Genomic DNA, 20737 nt, shown 5'->3' on the forward strand with positions numbered 1-20737 from the left:
GGCCGGCCGAGTACATTCCGGGCGCGCCCAGCCCGTGGAGGGCTCTGTATGCAATAACGCCATTTCACTTTGCGCGACATTTTTTGTGTTAATTGTGCTATATGTGATTTTTCCAGGTTTTTTGCACTATGTTGTAATGAGTGAACACTAAGCTAGTAAACAATAACGATTTTTTTCCGTCAAATATTAAATGTGAAATCCTCGGAAAACTAATAATGTTGGCGCTATTGTATCCAGTTACCCTATTTTTTGCCTAAAAATATCTTATCACTCCGCATATTTCGCATTTGGGGGGTTTTGCTATGACAGCACACATTTTGAGATGTTATATCCATCGCATGCGCGTCAGTACGATGCTCTCACTAGGACTGCTGGAAATTTACTAATTCACAGACTGTGTGACATAACAAAACAGTGACGCTCCGCCCACTACTCATGCGCCACACCACAACAGCGATAACTTTCCAAATTATGTAATTTTACATATATTAATGAAAAGGGAAACAACCTTTGTTTTTTTTTAAAAAAAAAACACACACACACACAGAAGATCCTCTGTAGATGTGAATTGTATAACACACAGAATTCACATCTACAGAGGATCTGGTGTGTGTAAAAAAAAATCGGTTGTTTCTTCTTTCATTAATACATATGAAATCACAATCGTCATAAGATGCTCGGCATATGGACATAGGATTGTCCAAGCATAGTAGTGGTCTGTGGTACAATCCACGTGGTCCGAGTGGAGAGCACCGACTTCGAGAGAGAGTGGCTGAACTGGAAACCGTTCTTAGTGTCATAGTGGTTAACGCATCGGCAAGTTATGCCGAAGATCGCGGGTTCGAGTCTCCGTCCAGACAGTCACTTTTTCACTGTTTGTGTGTTATGTAATTTCACTTTACTTAAAAAGTACACTGCGGATATATATATATATAAATGGTTTCTCAGCACAAATACTTTGCCGTCGTACTATCTAGCAACTGCTACAGTGCTAAGTTTAATCGGTTGGACGAGGAAACTTTATATATTTTCCGTTATATTATCAGAAGAACAACGCTTATTACAAACTTTATATTGAATTTTCTGATTAAATTCTTGTCTAACCAGAGGTTTATAACATTCGGTACAAATTTCCGTTTATGAGTGAAGACTAACGAGAAAAAATATGATGTACTGTATCCTGAAATTTTACTATTTAATACAGTATGTGGCAAAACAAACAATACTGAAATTCGCTGTGGATGGTGCACAGGTGCAATGTGGTATGAGCTGAAAGCGTCACATGTGATAGTTGTACGTGAACTAGCGTAGCGTGCAGTTGGCACAAAGATAATGTTACTTGTAACAGAGGAGAATTGAGGAATATTTCCGCTCATACGGTGTGGGGCAGCATCTCAGTGCAGAAGATGAGAGCACGCACATCAACTGTATTGCTCTGGAGTGTAATTATGGCATATGAAGATGAATATTTCATCAGCAATATATGGTTAAATAATGAAAGTCATGTGTATGTTGATCTTTATATCAATCGATAGTTGATTATTGACCTATTCTTGCGTGATTTGAACGGTTTTTACTGTACCAAAAAATTTGTCGTTACAGTAATGGATGCAGGAAGATGGAGCTACTGTCCACACTGCAAATGAGTTCACTTGTCCTTCTGCCCACAAGAATTTGGACATCGCTTGATTTCCCGTGAAACGGATTTTCCATATCCTTTCCACTCTCCTGACCTCACGGCTCCAGATGCCTACATATGGGCTATGCCGAGGGAAGCAATTTTCAAATCAGATAACCCCTACCGTTGTATTGAAGTTAAGAGAGAAGATTCAGTCATTTGTTTTGTTGTTCTAGCAACCCGTGTTCACTAACACGTTCATCGATGTACACCGCTATGAAGAATGTGTTTGACGTAAGGGTCAACATTTTGAACACATGATGTACAAGCGCGATTCCTCTTAAATTTGCAGTATGTACTGTGTAGCATTAGGTAGACATCCATATGACAACATTTCTTACGTTTCATTATGTTGTACAAGAAATCAATATATATAATAAAAGTAAGTGTGGTTTGTCCGTGCGTGCCACAAAGGCTCCGAAACCAAGACCCTCAGCACCATGGAAGTTATATGGTATTGTAGCCCTGTATCTCCCATCTATGAAGAAGGTTTCGGTTTGGACCAGCAAGAGCCCTACAGAGAGAAAACGCCCTAGCAACGGTGTTATTGTGCTAAAAATGGGTTAAATTTTAACGACAGTGCTTGCATTTCTTTATTTTCAATTTCAATGTTGCTTTTCTTTCTACACAAATCATTATTGATCGAATATTCCAGAATGTTCTAGAATTATCAACAATCTTGGAAAATGTTACAGACTGTTATAGAAGTTTCCCAAAGGTTCGAGAATGTTCTAGAATTTTCAGGATGCTCTAGAACCTTCTAGAATGATCCAGAATGTTCGAAATTGTTATAGAATGTGCCAGCATGTTATATTAATTTCCTATAGGTTCGAACATGTTCTAGAATGTGCAGCACTAGGAAGGTACACATTAAGAATACGGGGTCATTTTTATTAAAGTTTACAGATATCATTATCATTATGCTCAGGTTCTTCTCAACCTATTTAATGTTTTGAAAGAAAAATGGTAGGGTTATGTCTAGATGATGGGAGCCAGATAACAGAACTTACCTTAACCTAATCTTACCGAATCCGAGCTACTACTACTATTTGTACTACTACTAGCACTACTTACTACTACTACCAACTACCACTACTACTGTTTGTACTACTACTACTACTATTACTACTACCAACTAATTACTACTACTACTAATTACTACTACTACTACAGCTACCACTATTACTACCAGTGGCGCCCCTGAAGTTTACCTGTTCCACGGTAGAAGACTGTGAAAACCTAAATGACTGCTGCACTACGGAAGATACGGTACCAATTCCAGCAATGGCAGGAGCACTGGAGCAAGTGTGCGTGTTCCGAAGAAGGCGATTAAGTAATATTGTGGCAATACAGAGCTGTAGCAAAATTTCGGGAACTTTTTGTCTGCCCTGGTATGATTGTTTGTTCGGAAATAAAAAGAAAAATCAGTAGCTTCGAAAGAATGAAACTTTTTCTAATTATAGCGTCTAGTTCTATCCTGAAGCTAAGATCCAAAAAAGTACATTGAACATCATTGACGAACTGTAAATCATTCAAAATATTCGTACGCCCCCTTAATGGAAGTGTCATAGATATACAAAGAATGATAAATGAATGTTCGAGTTTCGCACTAGGATACTTTGCCTTATTGTGCCGATGCGTTAATCACTACGTTATCTTCTGCACTTCTTGAGCAGTCGTACATTCCTCTAATCTCCATGTCGGTGCTCTGCCACTGACCTCTCATGGACTGTACCATAATTCCTGTCGTGATGCGATTAACTTAAGCTGGAGACCCGGGCTTAACTCTCGACGCGCTTCTGTGTACTTTTATTTTATATACAGGGTGTCCCAAAAGTGATGGCGAAAATGATGCCACAGATTCCTGGCACCAAAACAGGAAAAAAGTTTGTATGATATACAGTCCGGAAGTGGACAGGGGCGGAGCTAGACAGCTTCGAATGTGGGTGGAAAGGAATGTCACACTTAGGGAATGGAACTTGCCGATTTACAAAACCGCATTGAATATGCGTGTGTGCAGTTACGCAGTACACCGGGAGTGACGGAATTTATTCGAAACTCATGATTAGCACTTTGCATAGATATGGGAGGACAGTACTTTGAATATATTTTGTAGGTACGTTTATTAACATGTATGGTCTAGTAGTTTGTAGTTCTATTCTGTGTAAGATACTGCGTTACAAATACAGTACGTCGTTGTGGATTCTGTCTGTTATTTCATTACATGACACAACTAATTACATTTGTTCTTATTTCTACCCTCTATCGGCAAGTTTCTATCTGATATACTACTTATATACTACTACCGTTTCATTACCCGTATCGCACAGACATTCAGTGAATCCCTAAACGACGTATGGAGAATCTCTGGCGCAGTTATGTAACATGCGTTTAACATGTGAAGCCGATATGATTTTTATGTCTTTCCGAACCTCCTTCCTAGTTCCTATCATTATCCCGCTAGCATGTCTGAAGTTCCTTTCCCCCCACATTCAAAGCTGTCTAGCTCCGCCCCTGTTCATTTCTGGACTATATGTCATATATTTTTTCTTGTTTTAGTGCCAGGAATCTGTCGTTTCATTTTTCGCCATTACTTTTGGGACACCCTATATGTATATACCTATATATATATATATATATATATATATATATATATATATATATAAAATTAAATCCGCACCTGTAGAGGGAATACCGTAATATAAAATTTATTATTTCCTCCATTTAGGAAGTATTGTTTCTGAATCTTCTCCCTGGATCGCGCAGACCTCGAGTACTATACAAACGAAGCAGTCATTAGCTGAACAACAAGAGTCAATGGCCAATGTTCCGTATGGAATTCCAAACGTGAAAAACATCCGTCAAGAAGAAGTGAGGCCCAGCATTGGGCTAACTGCTGAGAAAATCATCAATGAAGCGTCTAAACAAATCAACATTGTACGCACCAGAAGCTTGCAAGCTCTGAGGAACCTTCAAGTTATGGGTAAGTAGGCTCCAAATACACATTGACTGACCATAGAGGACTCATTGAGTACTTGCAACTATGAAATAGTAAATTTGTTAATAATCAGTATATACAGCATGTCACAAAATTCCCTTGACATAGGGTAACTCTGTTATTAAAGCTACAACAAAATGTAAGAGCGGAAACCGTCTCCAAATATAATATTTTCAATCTAAAGTGAAGGAATTTTTTTAAATCGGACGAGCCGTTTGGGCTCTACACTCTTTATGCGCACAATGTTAAATGAAAATGAAACGTTACCATTTACTGGATCCACAACTTAACTGAATGCAGTTGCTGTCTGTTGTGCTAATGTGTCGATGACCTAGCCCCCATTTCAAACATGCCCCCATTCACCATACTCTTACAAAATTTGTCCACCTCCCGTCCCGTCCTTCCCTCCCCCAGCCCCAGGTAAATGGCAACGTTGCATCTTCATTTAACATTGGGCGCATAAGGAGTGTACAGCCGAAACGGCGCGTCCGATATTAAAAAAAAATCCTTCACTTTAGATTGAAAATATATTTGGAGACGGTTACATTTTATTATAACTCTGATAATAACAGAGTTACTCTGTGTCACGGGACTTTTGAGACACTCTGTATATGACATAAACAATTGTATTACATTTTGTTGAGTTAATACAGTAATACACTTATGAACGATCATCATTTTATTTTTCAGTCGAATGTTGACTTTTCATGGTTCATCTTCTATGCTCGGCGTTCTTCGTTTTTCTTTTGTGATTTGTATTTACAAGTGTAATGGTGTACGGTAAAACTAGAGAAATTATGACATGTAAAAAGTGTTTTTTTTTTTTCTGCCCGCTATTTGAGAAAATCAGGATCTTCTTCTTCTTCTTCTTCTTCTTCTTCTTCTTCTTATTATTATTATTATTATTATTATTATTATTATTATTATTATTATTATTATTAACTTCTATTTAAATGAAGAAACAATGTTTATAAAAACAACAGTAGCAGAATATTATACAGGGTGATCATAAAGTCTTGTTACCCCTATTGCGTTTCCACATATTCATAGATGCTGGCATTGTATAAATGTGGGATCATGGCAGAGAACAACTTTGAGCTAGTGTGACTATTCTGTACCATTTATTCAAGAGTATCTGTGTGTACACCATCGTTTTCTTAACAGAGTATGATTCTTCTGCATGCACGATATGAAATTCTCCTCAACATTGCTGGCGTGATGGCACTAAATGCACGTCGAACAGCATGCTTAAATTCTTCAACGGTCTGGTAACGAGTGGCATTAACCTTTTTTTTGTTTTATGAACCCCCATAATGCATTACCGCAAGATGAAAGATCAGGACTTCGGGGTGGCCATTTCCAAGATGCACCCAAATGGACAGAAACTCGTCCAATCCACTTATCATGAAATATTACTGTGACCAATTATGAATGGACATTTTTCGCGAACGTTTGACAGACTGCAGTCTCCACACACGTGTCCAGTTATATTGGTGGTAGTCCTGAGTGGAGATGATCTTTTATGTAACCAGTTGCAAAGAGCTTTCTCTTCCATCGTAAAATTGTTGGTTTTGGAGAGGAAGGTTTCTGAAGGCTTACAGTGAATCTCTCATTGATTTGTCCTTATGGGGTCGTTCATGAATCCATGTGGTCATTACGATCCGTTCCTCCGTGGTGTAAGTGGACTCATCAACCATGATATAGATATATCTCAGCACCTCCAACAATAAGAAACAACAATTCATTAACATCTACGTAATACATAGGAGGTAATGGGTTTAGATGTATATCACCACGTAAAACAATTAATTAACATGTCTGTAATACGTAAGGGGTAACAGGATTTTGTGATCGTTCTAGTATAGTTTGGTCTTTATCAGTCCAACATTAAGATTTTCTTTACTTTGACAATGGGAAAACAATAAGTTCATGGAGAAACCCTAATGTATTTCAGCCCTTTTAAAGACCGAAGGGAAAGAATATAAGAAGTTTCAAGAATTACAGAAAATATATTACTCATTGGAGAAAATCACAATTTGGAATTATGTGGATTACTTAGTTCTAATGAATGTCTTGTTGTTTTGTGTTGTTAAAACTATTACAATTACGGTAAATTAAATTATCATTTAACTGGAAGATGAATAGTGACTATATTACGAGTATCTGTGCTGAAACTGTAATTGTTGTACACTGAGTGCTTACTGAATTGTGACGAGCTCTCCACAAAGAAAGTGTGACCAGCAGCCGAGCTGATTACATGACCACCGCGACTGGTAGTATTACAGAGAAAGAACACACTCAAGGCTACATGTTGGCAGACAGCACACTGTTGGATCGGAGGTAAGCAGGATTTGTCCACATTTTAATAGGGCATGATTGTCGGTACCCGAGCAGTAGGTGCGTCAATAACCCAGACAGCAATACTTGTTGGATGCACCCGTTCCCGTGTAGTGAAAGTTTATAAAGTGTGTGGAGAAAATGAGGTAACCGTTTCCAAGAGACGGAACTACAGGAGCGTACGGAAGTTCAAAACTTGGGGCGAGCGTCGCGACAGTTTGTGACAGCCAAATGAACCATCAGTGTCCGGGAATTACGTGACAAATACAATGGTAGGTGCACAACACCCATATTCTACGCAACTATACGGCGTACACTGGCGTGTATGCAGTTCCACAGCAAATGACACATTCGTTACCTAATCCTTACTACTCGTCACCGCCGACTTCGTTGCGCTCGGGTACAGCAACACGCTAATTGGACCATGAATGATTGGAAAAGGTGTGTTGGTCCGATAAATCACGGTTTTTGCTACTCCTCTCGGACGGGCGTTTGCATGCTTGACGCCAACAGCACGATCGCTCATGCATACTGCTTACTATACAGGCAGATGGTGGTGGTTCTATCGTTTGGGGATGTTTCTGTTGGCATGGACTGGGACCCCTATTGTGTACGGACAACAGTGAGACATCCGTTGTGTACCTGCAGATGTTAGAGAATCACGTACATCCTATAATGCAACACTTCTACCCACACGAAGATGGCATTTTCCAGGACGACAATGCGCGGTACCACCAAGCCAGTACTCCACTTGCTTGGCTTAAGGAACATTCCACGGACTTGCAGCGTATGAATTGTCCCTAAGTCACCGGATCTTAAACCTATAGAACATTTATAAGATTTCGAGGAACAAGCTCTTCGCACCATAACTCCTGCACCAACATCTGTGGGCTCATTTTGGCATGCTATCAGGAATATATGGTGTCAGATCCTCGTGGAAACATATCAGCAACTACCAGAATCCATGCTACACCGTGTCGTCTGAACGAAAGGTCGACCAACAACCTATTTGGTAGGTGGTCACAATTCAGTGAGTTCCCAGTGTAGTTTATTTCACTTTGGTAATAAGAACTAGAGTAACAATTCACGTTCCATGGTAGGTCGAAAATGCGGAGGTTTCTTACAAATTATAAAGTATGATCATATCGTCGCCAGTATCGATGAGAAACACAATTTGTTTGAAGAATATTTGCAGGTAAACACTAACGGTAAGTGTGTTCCGCGTTCGCGCCACTGGTGTATAGCAAATGTGTAGTACTTCTATTTTCGCCAATACATCTTAAGTATGTGATGGGTAACGTTCTGGACGGAGGCACTGTTACCCCTTCGAAATTCCACACGTAACACATTTCTTTGATTTTGATGCTGGAAGTAGTGGTGGAAATAGATCATTGTAGACGAATCTTGTCTTATTACTATTATTATTATTATTATTATTATTATTTAAATAATGTAATATTTTACTTATTAGTATTGTACTGTGGTCTTTTGATTAGAGCACTTTAAGAACAATCAAGGTGGAGGAACTGCTGAAGATCTGCCTAGCATTTCAATGGGTGCTATTAATATTAAGAAAGAACCCAAAGAAGTGGGCGCGAGAGAAGAATCGAACGATCTCTCCACACACAAAGACAGTAGTGAGAAGAAAGTTACTGAGGAACCAATGCAATTAGATGGTCCTATTTTCTCCAAAGATTTGACCCCAGAAAACGATGGTAAGTAATCATTGAATTGCACCTCATAGTTGTTACAATTTTTCCTTTCTGAAGTTTTTATTATTTCCATGCATGCATCCTTCCTAACTTACTTATAGCTACTAAAGCTGCAGTACTGTCTGGAGACACTGAACTGTCTACTGTAAGAAACGCGATGATTCACTGTCATAAAATCAGAACGTTGTCATTCCAACATTCATTGATATAAGGCTTCATTCACACTAGGATCTTGTGAGCCGCTCGCGTATGCCGCTCATGTGAACTTGTAGCGTGAAGGCATTGAATACTTCTGAGCCACTCAAAAGATCGTGGAGGCCGCGGTTGCTCAGTGGTAGAGCGTTCACCTCTGGTGCTTGGGGTCCCGGGTTCGATCCCAGCTCCCGCCAAGTGAACTTTGTGGTGGACAAACACCGTGTGCGTGGGTTTTCTCGGGGTTCTCCCGTTTCCTTCCACCTTCTTCATTCCACCATTTCATTCATTTCTCATTATCACCGTCAGTCACCTTTAGCCTAACCGGCATAACCGTGGGACGTAAAACTCAAAAGATTTCATTTCATTTTCAAAAGATCGTGATACCAAAATGGCAGCTATGCTAGAACCAGAAGAAGCTGCAGCTTCAATCTTAGCGATAAATTGCAAGAAAAGAGAAAAAGAAGATATAGAGCAATGTAGATTCATCCTGTAAGTCGATCAAGACTAGAAGAATGTTGTTTTTACAGCCTGTTTTCTAAACTGAGAGATGAAAGAAAATTTTTCAATTACTTCGGGATATCTATATTTTTGTTTGACGAACTGTAATAGTGAAGAATGTGCATTTCGTCAGAGTAACACCAAAATGAGAAAATTTTCAACATCAAATTTTCGTACACTTTTCTCCATTCCAGCTGAGTTTATGCTCACGTGTGGAGTGCTCTGAATGCTCTCATAAAACTGCGTGTTATTTTCTTCCCCGTCAGCAGTCCGTTCGAGCCAGCTACTAGCAGGGTGATCTTCATAATAACTCAGAGCCGCGGCTCACTTGCACCGAAGCGCACGTGTAAAGGCATACATTTAAGACAGTGTAAAGCTAGCAGCTGCAGTTCACGCGAGCGGCTCACAGGATCCTCGTGTGAAGGCTACCTAAGTCAAACCACAGAGTGTTTTATTTTATTTTATTTTTTTACTTTTACTTTCAGAATGTCTTCATGTACATTATGGTATGCTTTCTGTGTATTCCTGACTTTCATGATTTTTTTTTTTTTTTTTTTTTTTTAGGTTTGTTCATATGTAATAAAATATGATTTCTAATACATAAGTTACATAGAGATACATAAGTTACTAGCAGAACACCCGTTCTTCGTACGCGGAGAATACGTTTTATTTTGGACTCAAAGGCTGAATTTGGATTTAAAGGGATCGAAAGTGTCACTGTTCCTCTGCGACCCCGAAAACTATGGATTCTGACCTAATATTGATCATTTATATCTGCATTAATATCGACCCAAACCTCATCTATGTTGAAAATTTGATCGAGTTCGGTCTTGTGATTCAAGAGTTATTAAAGTCACAAGCGTAGTCACTTTCATATTTATATATATCTCCCACTCCTTCGGCTTCCATACATTGCTCCGTCAAAGCGAAATCATAAAAACCATGTTAGGCTCGAACTTCATCTATGTTGAAAATTTGATCGAGATCGGTTTGCTGACGTTTAGCATCCCTTTTCAGCACCGAGGCTACATGAGACGTTGACCTACAGTTGAAGATTGATTCAAAATTCCATGTTCAGTTCGAATTTCAGTGCTCTCCCATCGGGAATCGAAGCGGGGACACCGAGCACCCAAAGCGCGCACACAAACCATTGTAACAGCGAAGAGGGCTGAAGGTTGATAAAGGAATTATTTCTATACTTATTAGTTTCTTAAAGCAACAATTCTGGGGAATTTCAAGTTTCTTTTCCTATTTGAACTATCTGAAGTAAGATTTTGTATCCCAGAGAAACGCCCATTTAAATAAAAGGGAATTTCCCCATATCCTCTTTGGACCTCTTAAAAAGTAAAAATATTCACTTTTGGCAATTTTTCTGTGGATTAGTCCCGGAAGGCTACAATCATGTCAAATTTAATCATTGTACCCCCTACAGGAAGCGTGTAAACATTTGTGGCCGTAGATGTCCCATGTAAATCACATGGGAAAAAAATTTCAGTTCCTCATAAAACTACTAAAATTGATTTTTTTTTTTTTTAGTTTGGTGACTTGCGTAGGTAACGCTAACGAAAACGTACAGGCATACCGGGTTTCGAGTTTTTATTCCAAGTACATAAAATATGAGATTACAGGCCCAAAACCGGCCCGTTTAAATACCATAGGTAATTTCTTCATTCTCTCTTTGGACCCCATAAAAATTAAAAGTATTCACTTTCGGCAATTTTCCCTTGGGTTAATCCAGGGGTAAAAGTGGATCTGAAAATGTAGGGGGACGGTAGGTAGCGGCATGATATCACGCCGTCTCCCCTGCCTATCTTTGGCCATTGTAATATTTTAGGAACTGGGGTACGCCGTACATGATTTTTGGAGGTAGGAGGACGGGATCGTCCTTACTTTTACTCCTGGGTTAATCCCGAGAAGCTGCAATCCCGTTATTTTATGTCTGTTCATACAGTTTTATATATAGTTAGGGTAGGATTAGTATATTCTATCACTATTACAAGACACAAATTTGAGTGTATCACGACCTTATCTGTAGGTGTTTTGTCCACACACCCTAGCTTGACGAAAAATGTTCCTAGGATGCAATGCCGTAGTTCCAAAAAGTTCGTTATGAGAACAACCCAGTAGCGATTACCTGTCCGAACAACAGCTTACCTCATTCTTCCTTCGTTACTGTATATTAGACTAAGCTCCCTAAGATATGATCTGAGACAGAACTTTTGTGGCGGATTAGTTTTTCCATTAGACTCTCACTTTCATGATTCCTTTTCAAGACGAAACAGCCTCAATTGTACACTCGTGGAAAATCCAAATATTGGAATTATTAGTTTCAATGTTACTTTGTGACTTTCTTCTTGGTTTATCTAAAAGGCTTTTACAAAGATCTTTCCAGTGGTTGTCGGATTTAGCTTAGCGTTTTTTTTATAACCAAATTACCACTATCGTAACTATATGTAAAACTACATGAAGTTACTTACTGATATAAAATAACAGGTACTTTCAGTTGATGTGGAAAGTTAAAATTTGGCTTGATATCAGCTTTTGAGGACTAACCTACAGGAAAATTGCCAAAAGTGATTTTTTTAAAAATTTTTAGTTGTGTAAAGGGTGAATGAAGAAATTCCCCATGATATATAAATGGACTTTCTTTTTTACCTATAATCTCATATTTTAGGTGCTTGGAATTAGAATTAAAAAAAAAAATGAAATTAGGTATATTTGTACGTGTTCTGTAGGGTTATTTAACAAAATTACTATAAATAAAAATTTCCAAATTTAGAGTGGTTTAAGGAGAAACTGGAAAACCTCTCCGATGTTATTTATATGGGACATCTACACCCTAAAATTTTGAGTACTTCCGGCAGAATTAGAATGATAAAATTAAACATGATTGTAGCCTTTTCGGACCAGCCGGCAAGAAAATTGCCGAAGCTGAATATTTTCAGTTTTTAGGGGTCTAAAGGGGAAATGAAAAACCTCCACATTATTTAAATGGGCGTTATCTTGGGTTACAAAATCGTATCTTTTAGATATTTGAAATAGGAAAAGAAACTTGAAATTCGGTAGAAATTAAGGTTTAAGAGGTTCAAGACCGTAGGCGCAGCTAACACGAGTATAATTGAACGTGTTCGTTACAGTTGTTTTGTGTCGTTACCACATTGTTATTCTGCACGGTTATTGTTATTTTACGTTATCGTTAGATGGCAATTACGAGGTACTGGAATCGATGCCCAGCAAATCCACCATAAAAAGGGTGTGAAAGGGGAAGGAAAATAACAACGGAAATTCCACCTTCACACAAGCCGTCGGAAAAATAAATGGGAATACTAGCTTAAGATAGGTATTAGGTTCGGACGGCTGTCCTTTGAAGAGAATGCACAATTTTGTGAAATGAAGAAGTAGGTTAAAAATAAAATAAAATAAACCGAGAGAGACTGGGTGTGGGAAAGAGGTTAGGATTTAGAAAAGAATATCTTTATTTTGACGTCTGGGCTCTGATGCTGGCTTTCACTGGCTTGGCTCCTCTGGTTTTTGTGCTGGTTTAGGTTTTTTTGGTGTTGGTGAGGTTTTTTTTCTAACAAGGAACATCACCCAATTGTCCGGCTCCGATTTCAATGAATTTTTTCTAGCTAATGGAGGACATATATGTATTGTTTGTGATGACAGAAATTTTTGCCATGGTGCATGTTTTCTATTTTTTTTTAAATAACTTTTAAGAGTTGTGATGTGATTATTAGAGATCACTGCAGAAGTCCCTTACCAACCTTTGTAAACGGAGCGTTAATGAAAGAACAACCATGTAGATACATATAAGGCCTAGGGGAAGTTGTATGGTAGGTATGACCTTGACGGCAGCCATCTTGAAATCCGCCATTTTGAATTAAGGTCAAGTTTTTAAAATGGGAATAGGGTAATATGATACATAATGTCGGGCTAGAACTTAATCAGGAAGACAATGGTGAAGCTAGTTTTGAGATACGCCTATTTAGGGAAAAGTTACAGGCATTTAATTGTTCACTTACTATGTGCGAAAGTCCCTTACCTCCGCTTCTAACCCGCATAGTAATGGTAGTAAGTGGATATTAGCTTCGGTAATACATATTTTGCCTAGAGAGATGTGATACAGTAAGGGTATCCTTGACGGCAGCCATATTGAAATCCGCTATTTTGAATTAAAGTGAAGTTTGAAAAATGAAAACCATAGCATGTGACACCTCATTTTAATAGCAAATTTTCCCCAAAATCCAATGGTATGCTTATTTTTGTTCTATAGTTAACCAGTATGAATTTACGACTGCTTCTAATGTGCACCAAACGTCCATTATTCGATCTTTCAAATTGGCAATACTCCTAATTTTCACCGCATGTTTTAAGATTCCAACTGGCAGTTTGCAATTGTTGCCATGGCTCATGATTTCTAAATTTATTATACTTTTTTAAGAGTTGCGATTTGTCAGTTCATGAGTAGTTAGGATAAGCATCTAGCAATCTTTCTGAATTTTGAAGACTTGCCATGTAATTATTTATTTCCTATACCTGCCCTTCAAAAACTCGTTTGCTGACATGAATCATCGCACAACGAAACAACTCCAACTTTGCATTCAGGTAATACCGAAGACGTAGCTTGTATAGTAGATGAGACGAAAAAATCAAATGAAAATTCACTTCAAAAAGGAAAACGAAATATGATTGTTGGGTAAATCAAGGGTCTTTTGTTTTGTTTTATATTTATTCCTTTATTGTATTATTTATTTATTTATGTATTTATTTATTTATGTATTGTATATTTTCTATGGCATTTTTTTTTAGCTAGTCAAACAAAAAAAGTCATTTTTTTCTAGCAATTGTTGTCGATGATTCATGTTTGTAAGATTTATAATCAGTATTAATCGGGAACTCAATTAAGTTACCCTCTTTATAAACAAGTTACCTGTTTTCATATTATGTTCATGGTACAAAGAATGTTTTAGGAATAGTCATATTATGCCTCTTTGATATTTTCTATCATTGCTGCTGTTCTTTTAAAGTTGTATTTATTAAAAAATATTTTATTGTTTGTCGTTTGCGCAACATGTAGGCTACTTTCCTTGATAATTTTGTGTTCGTATAACACCAATTTGTTATAATTTCCTTTGTATTTCTTTACGTCACATAGGTCCATAGGTTCTTCATGTATTCTCGTCTAAAATAAATAATTACATTGCAAGTCTTCAAAATTCAGAAAGATTACTGGATGCTTATCCCAACACTATTCACGAACTGACAAATCGCAATTCTTAAAAAATGTAATAAATTTTGAAAATATGAGCCATGGCAATAATTGCTAAGTGCCAGTTGAAATCTTAAAACTTGCTGTGAAAATTAGGAGTGTTGCCAATTTGAAAGATCGAATAATGGACCTTTGCTGCACATTAGAAGCAGTCCTAAATTCTTGCTGCTTAACTATAGAACAAAAATAAGCATATCATTGGCTTTTCGGGAAAATTTGCTATTAAAATGAGGTGTCACATGCTATGGTTTTCATTTTTCAAACTTCACTTTAATTCAAAATAGCGGATTTCAATATGGCTGCCGTCAAGGATACCCTTACTGTATCACTTCCCTCTAGGCATAATATGTATTACCGAAGCTTTTATGCAATTATTATCATTAATACGCAGGTTAGAAGCGGAGGTAAGGGATTTTCGCATGTAGTAAGTGAACAATTAAATGCCTGTAACCTTTTCCTAAATAGGTGTATCTCAAAACTATCTTTACCGTTGTCTTCCTGATTAAATTCTAGCCCGAAATTATGAATCAAATTACCCTATTCCAATTTCAAAAACTGGACCTTAATTCCAAATGGCGGATTTCAAAATGGCTGCCGTCAAGGTCATACCTACCATACAACTTCCCCTAGGCCTTATATTTATCTGCATGGTTGTTCTTTCATTAACTCTTCGTTTACAAAGGTTAGTAAGGGACTTCTGCAGTAATCTCTAATAACCACATCACAACTCTTAAAAATTATTTAAAAAAATAGAAAACATGCACCATGGCAAAAATTTCTGTCATCATAAATAATACATATATGTCCTCTATCAGCTAGAAAAATTTCATTGAAATCGGAGCCGGACAATTGGGCGATGTCCCTTGTAAGTTAAGCTCCGGTTAACAGGTGGGAGTTTAACAGCAACTCTGTCTGCACCCTGTTTTTTTTTTTTTTTTTTTTTTTTTTTTTTTGTGCTTGGAGTCTCTGGTTCGATCCCAGCGCCCGCCAAGTGAACTTTGTGGTGGACAAACACCGCATGCGTGGGCTTCCTCGGGGTTCTCCCGTTTCCTCCCACTTTCTTCATTCTACCATTTCATCCATTATTCATCACCACCGTCTTATTTAGCCTAACTGGCATAACCACGGAACGTAAAACCCAAAGATTCCATTCCATTCCATCCTTTTTTTTTTATATATTTTTTTATTGCGACTTCTTCTAAAGCGGAAGGTTTTGGTTGTATTTAAGCTTGGGCCGAAGGCTCGGCAACTATTACAAGTGAGCCTAGAAGCGAGTACCAGACGTCACAAAAGGTGTGGAAAAGGTTGTAGGAGGAGTTAGGATGGTGTTTTTTGTGATTTAATTATAAAACAATAACAATAATTACATAAATTACATTACAATTGTAAAATGCTGATTTAGGGAAAAATAATTTAGTTGGTTAGCGGCTCTTTAGAGCACTAGTCCACAACACGTTTATATCTCACAGCGTAATATAGTGAAAGGTTTCTGTTCTTTACAAAAAATGCACTAAAACTCACAAAACGAACAACACAAACAAAAATAGGTAGCCTACATTGTGGTTTGCTGGTAAAACGAATATACATGAAATTAATAAATTGATAATAAATCAATTACATCAGTTTTCAATGTGAGACGCAACACAAACACACAGATTCCTTTACACATATGAGATGCGAGGCGTAGGCCGAGCAAACGTGGGGTTTGGGGGCAAAGCGCCCAGCTAGCCAAACGCTAGTTAAAAGATAAAGCTAAAACTTACTAGCGATATCGCGCTACCAAATGTTTCTTATCTTTCTGTTTGTGGTACTCTGTAATTTGAAGAGACAGTAGTTTTTGTTTTAAGTTCTATTAAAAATTAGCAAATCTCAAATTTTGATAAAGCAGTAGACTAAATGTAAGTGTTTTTTTTTGTAGCGTTAAACGCGTTTCAGAGGCGATGAACATGTAAATGTCAATAATAGGTAAACTCGTGTCTAAAATATGCATAAGGAGATTAGCATATATAATAATTGATCTTGTTTAGTACCTGTAATTAGTACTTCATAGTATCTTATCATGACAAATGTGTATCACGTATACCAATGAAATCGGTAGCACGCACAATGGGAAGTTGCAGAAATAAAATTACCACGTCAATTTAAATTACAGTATGAACTCTTTAATACAGAGGTTGATAGGTTTCCATATAGATGAAATGCAATAGGTTTGGCCCCGGTACGCATCGAGAGCGTAAAAGTTACATCATTAAGGTATAGTGCTGCCAAAATGTCTTGATCCGTTGCAAAATTGCGAACTAAAGCTCACACCCACACGCTGAGCCAACAAGGGTTCAGCTGTTGCTAAGCGAGAGAACTTTGCAGTCATAGGAGTGGAATTCCTTCTGCCAACGTTCTGTCAAGTCAATGTGGTATATCCAGGGATTTATTTGTAGCCAGGGAAGCCTGGGAATTTCCCCCCTTCTAAGTTTTGGTTTCCCTGTCTCTAGGTTTAATTCAATCTTCCCAGCCTGGGAAGATATTTTCCACCTTTCTTAGGCTATACAATCTGTTTCAAAGTACAATAATTCAACTCCATATTTTAGTAACAATTCTTTACTTTTTTAGTATGTTTATTGTCGCGAGCTATGCTGGTCTTGTTTATAGAATTGTTTCCCGAAGAAAAATCTTGCAGCTGATACCACTGATTATCATACTTCTTCTGAGTAGCACAACAACAACAACAACAACAACAACAACAATAATAATAATAATAATAATAATAATAATAATAATAATAATAATAATAATAATAATAATAGAACATTTTCAGTTATTAGTGAGCAATCATTGCAGGTGTGAATTGGTAGTTTCTTAATTGACAAGCACCTTAAAAAGAACATAAGGAAATGGATATTATACTATATTTTAATAAAGGAAAAGCTTCTGACAATTAAAATGCAAGTTATTCCGGTACACAAAGTAAGAAAGTAAGAAGCTTTCGTGTTAATTGTGAATGAAATTCATGTCAAAAAGACAACTGTGATATTTACAACTGCCTATGTTATTACCCAAAATCGTTTGTCGTTTACCGTGCATCTTATTAAATAGTAAGAAATAAATGGAATGAACCTCAACAAGTTCTCTACTCTAATGTTACGTGTTCAAATATTATTGACTTTGTAGCTACAGAAATGAAAGAAAAATGACCAAGTATCATGCGAATTCCGATGAATCCTTCGCGCTAATGATGGACGAATCCTCCACTGTGTCTCATAAATCTGTTCTCATTGTGTATATCCGTACTGTAGTTAATCAGGTGGGTAGCAACATACTTTTAGGTTTATTTGAGTTATAGGTAACAACAGGCAGAGAAGTTTGTGATTCCATAGTTAAAATATGTGAAAGTATGAATTTTTCCAAAATGATATTAGGGGAAAGACTTATAGCCATGGGTCGAAGTGAGACGGTATGCGGTGGTACGCCATATCGCCTCTGGTTTTTCAGTAATTAGGACATACCGTCTCTGTTTTTCAGTGCTCAAAACAATATTTAAATAGCCGGTATGTTGAGTCAAAATCATAGTAAAACATAGCGCCTCTGCTTTTTTCCATTTCGAACACTGCTTATAGCAGTTTGTATTGATGGCGCAAATAAGATGCAAGGCGAAATAAATTGTGCTGTTTCTTTTACTCCAGAGAGAATTAGACACTAACTTATTCGTGTTTCACTGCATGAGTTATAAGCTGGAACTGGCTGTTCACAACGTTGTAAATACCATTTCAGATATGGCTCATTTTCAAAGCCTTGTAGAGCGATTCCACACTGTTTAATCAATGTCCCCGACGAACAGGAGAGAAATCGAATTAATATCAGGAGAGCTAAGTATTCGCCTCTCTAATATTACTAAAGTTTTTGATGTACTGTGGTTAGGCTCTTCATACCGTTCAGTAGAAGCATTGCGGAAGTCCTACACTGCGCTAGTGGAACACTTTCGAGAAGCTTTACAAATTTGCAGAGAAGCTTTCAGCAGCGTGCAATATTTTCAGATCTGTACGTAAAACTCATTAAGTGGAATTTTGTTTATGAAATGTCCATGATCGAGATTCACTGAAACCTCTACATATCCTTAGCCTGTTTCTACAAGAAAGGTCTGCATCCCTTGTACAGGTAATAAGCAAAATTGAAAAACTGTAAATGTTCTGGAAACGTTGAAAGAAAAAGGCGGCATGTCCATGGAACAATTACGTCAGTTTGAAGAAACTAGTCAGTTTTGTGGAATCTCACTGGCAAAACCCTTAGGCAATTCTCTTGAGAAGTACCAGAAAATAAGATTGCAAGGGTCCAGCAAATAGCATACGATCGAACTATTCAGTGGAACCGAGATTTTGTTACAATCCAATTGGCGAGAATTGTCTGCAAGAAAGTTAATCGGCGACAAAGAAGTAATGCAAATTTCAAAAATTAAATAAAAAAATAAAAGAATTAAAATTTTCCTCTGATGATTCAGCCAAAATTCTGCAGGAATTTCGAGAGCATAAGATGAAACCTAATACTGGCCCAAATCTACAAAATCTTAACATGGAAATCAGTGTTCTTCCAGTTTCTTCTGCAGAGTGTGAGAGCGGCTCTTCCAGCTTAAACTTCCAGCATACTTATACTAGAAACCATTTATCTGTAAAAACTCTCGAATTTATTCTTTTCATAAACGTTAATGGACCAGATATTACCTCGTTCAATGCAGAAAAGTATGACATCAGCTGGATAAAAAAATGGACATCATGCTACTACCAACAAACAACTGGGAAAAAGACGGTATCCGATGTAAACAACCTCGTATTGCTACACTATTCTAAAGTGAGGTACGGTGTGAAAGTATTGTTAATTTCTAAAGACAGTGTTAGATAGCATGCCGTAAATCACGCTTCAGCTTAACCCTGTCTTTGTTCAATTCTGGATTCATTTTAATGCCAGTATGTTTTGTTGGCCAAAAGTTTACTTTCAGCAGAACATTGATAGGTGCACACACCCCTGAATCTAATTTTATTAAGTACAAGGAGCAAAATGATACTAAAACTTATTTATGATAATGAGGAATGACATTTAGTAGCGTCTTTTCCCTTCTATTTAATAAAATTAGGCTCAAGTATATGTGCACCTATCACTGTTCTGCCCAAAGTAAACTCTTACCTTTTGTTGTATTTATTGTTCAGGTGGGGAATCTAGTCTTTAAGGACCAAATTAGAACAGACTAAAGAATTATTTCTCATAGCAAAATCGTTTTACGTAGGAGTGTGACACTTGTTATGACAAGGTATGCAGGTTGCAATGCAACTATAGGGCTTTTACTGGATGCTCTACACTTGTCCTCAGCAGTAGTAAGATAACTAACGCATGCAATCTATCTACCTATCCAAATCTTATCTAACGTACCTTTCCGTATTTATCATAAAATTGTTCTTTATAAAGTTTTTAAAATGATGAACTGGGGGGATCTCCTATCAAACGAGTACCATAATTTCAAAGTAGGTAGGTTTAATAATAACGTTGTCCCAACCCCACTTTAAAGTTGTTGTGTTATACGGAACACAATCTTGCATAAATATTCCCCCCTTCTACAAAATCCACAAATAAATCACTGGGTATATCTATGATAATGTTTCTTATGCCTGCTAGAAAATAGTTGTGTTCTGCTAAAGCTAATGGCACCGAAAGTGAATATATTTTGGATATTCTTCGTTATAGCACTTTCTGATGCGTGCTTCAGTTGTTCCCTGTATCAGTAATACTTCAAGTGTTAAAGAGCACCACAAACATAGATTTACATTCGAATGCTCCATTATGCACTGTGAAGGCTCCCAAACTGTGTATCACCGACTAAACCATATCCAAAAGGGGGCCCAGTGAAGCTGACACCACCGATGTTGCGCAGAATTAATACATTGACGACGTCGAAGAATCCACCGACACAGCGCGTTATGGCCACTCAGTTCCATACGTCCCAACCAACCATCCATCATGCCATTCACAAAACGTTACGCCTTGAGATGGTTCATAACCTTAATGTTCAT

At 37.5% G+C, this 20737-nt stretch overlaps 1 protein-coding gene across 6 annotated transcripts in view; it reads left to right on the forward strand.

Annotated features, from left to right (window-relative positions):
- Positions 1-20737, forward strand: part of LOC145674507 (uncharacterized) — a 266730-nt gene that overhangs the window by 184069 nt on the left and 61924 nt on the right. For all 6 annotated transcript variants that reach the window (XM_081744660.1, XM_081744659.1, XM_081744658.1 and 3 more), the window contains 2 exons: positions 4407-4661; positions 8510-8728. In XM_081744660.1, coding sequence (XP_081600786.1) covers positions 4407-4661; positions 8510-8728 — 474 coding nt within the window. The remainder of the gene's footprint in view (positions 1-4406; positions 4662-8509; positions 8729-20737) is intronic.

The sequence above is a fragment of the Thermobia domestica genome, chromosome 17, assembly GCF_964235325.1.
Source record: "Thermobia domestica chromosome 17, izTheDome1.hap1.1, whole genome shotgun sequence".
Taxonomy (NCBI): Eukaryota; Metazoa; Arthropoda; class Insecta; order Zygentoma; family Lepismatidae; genus Thermobia; species Thermobia domestica.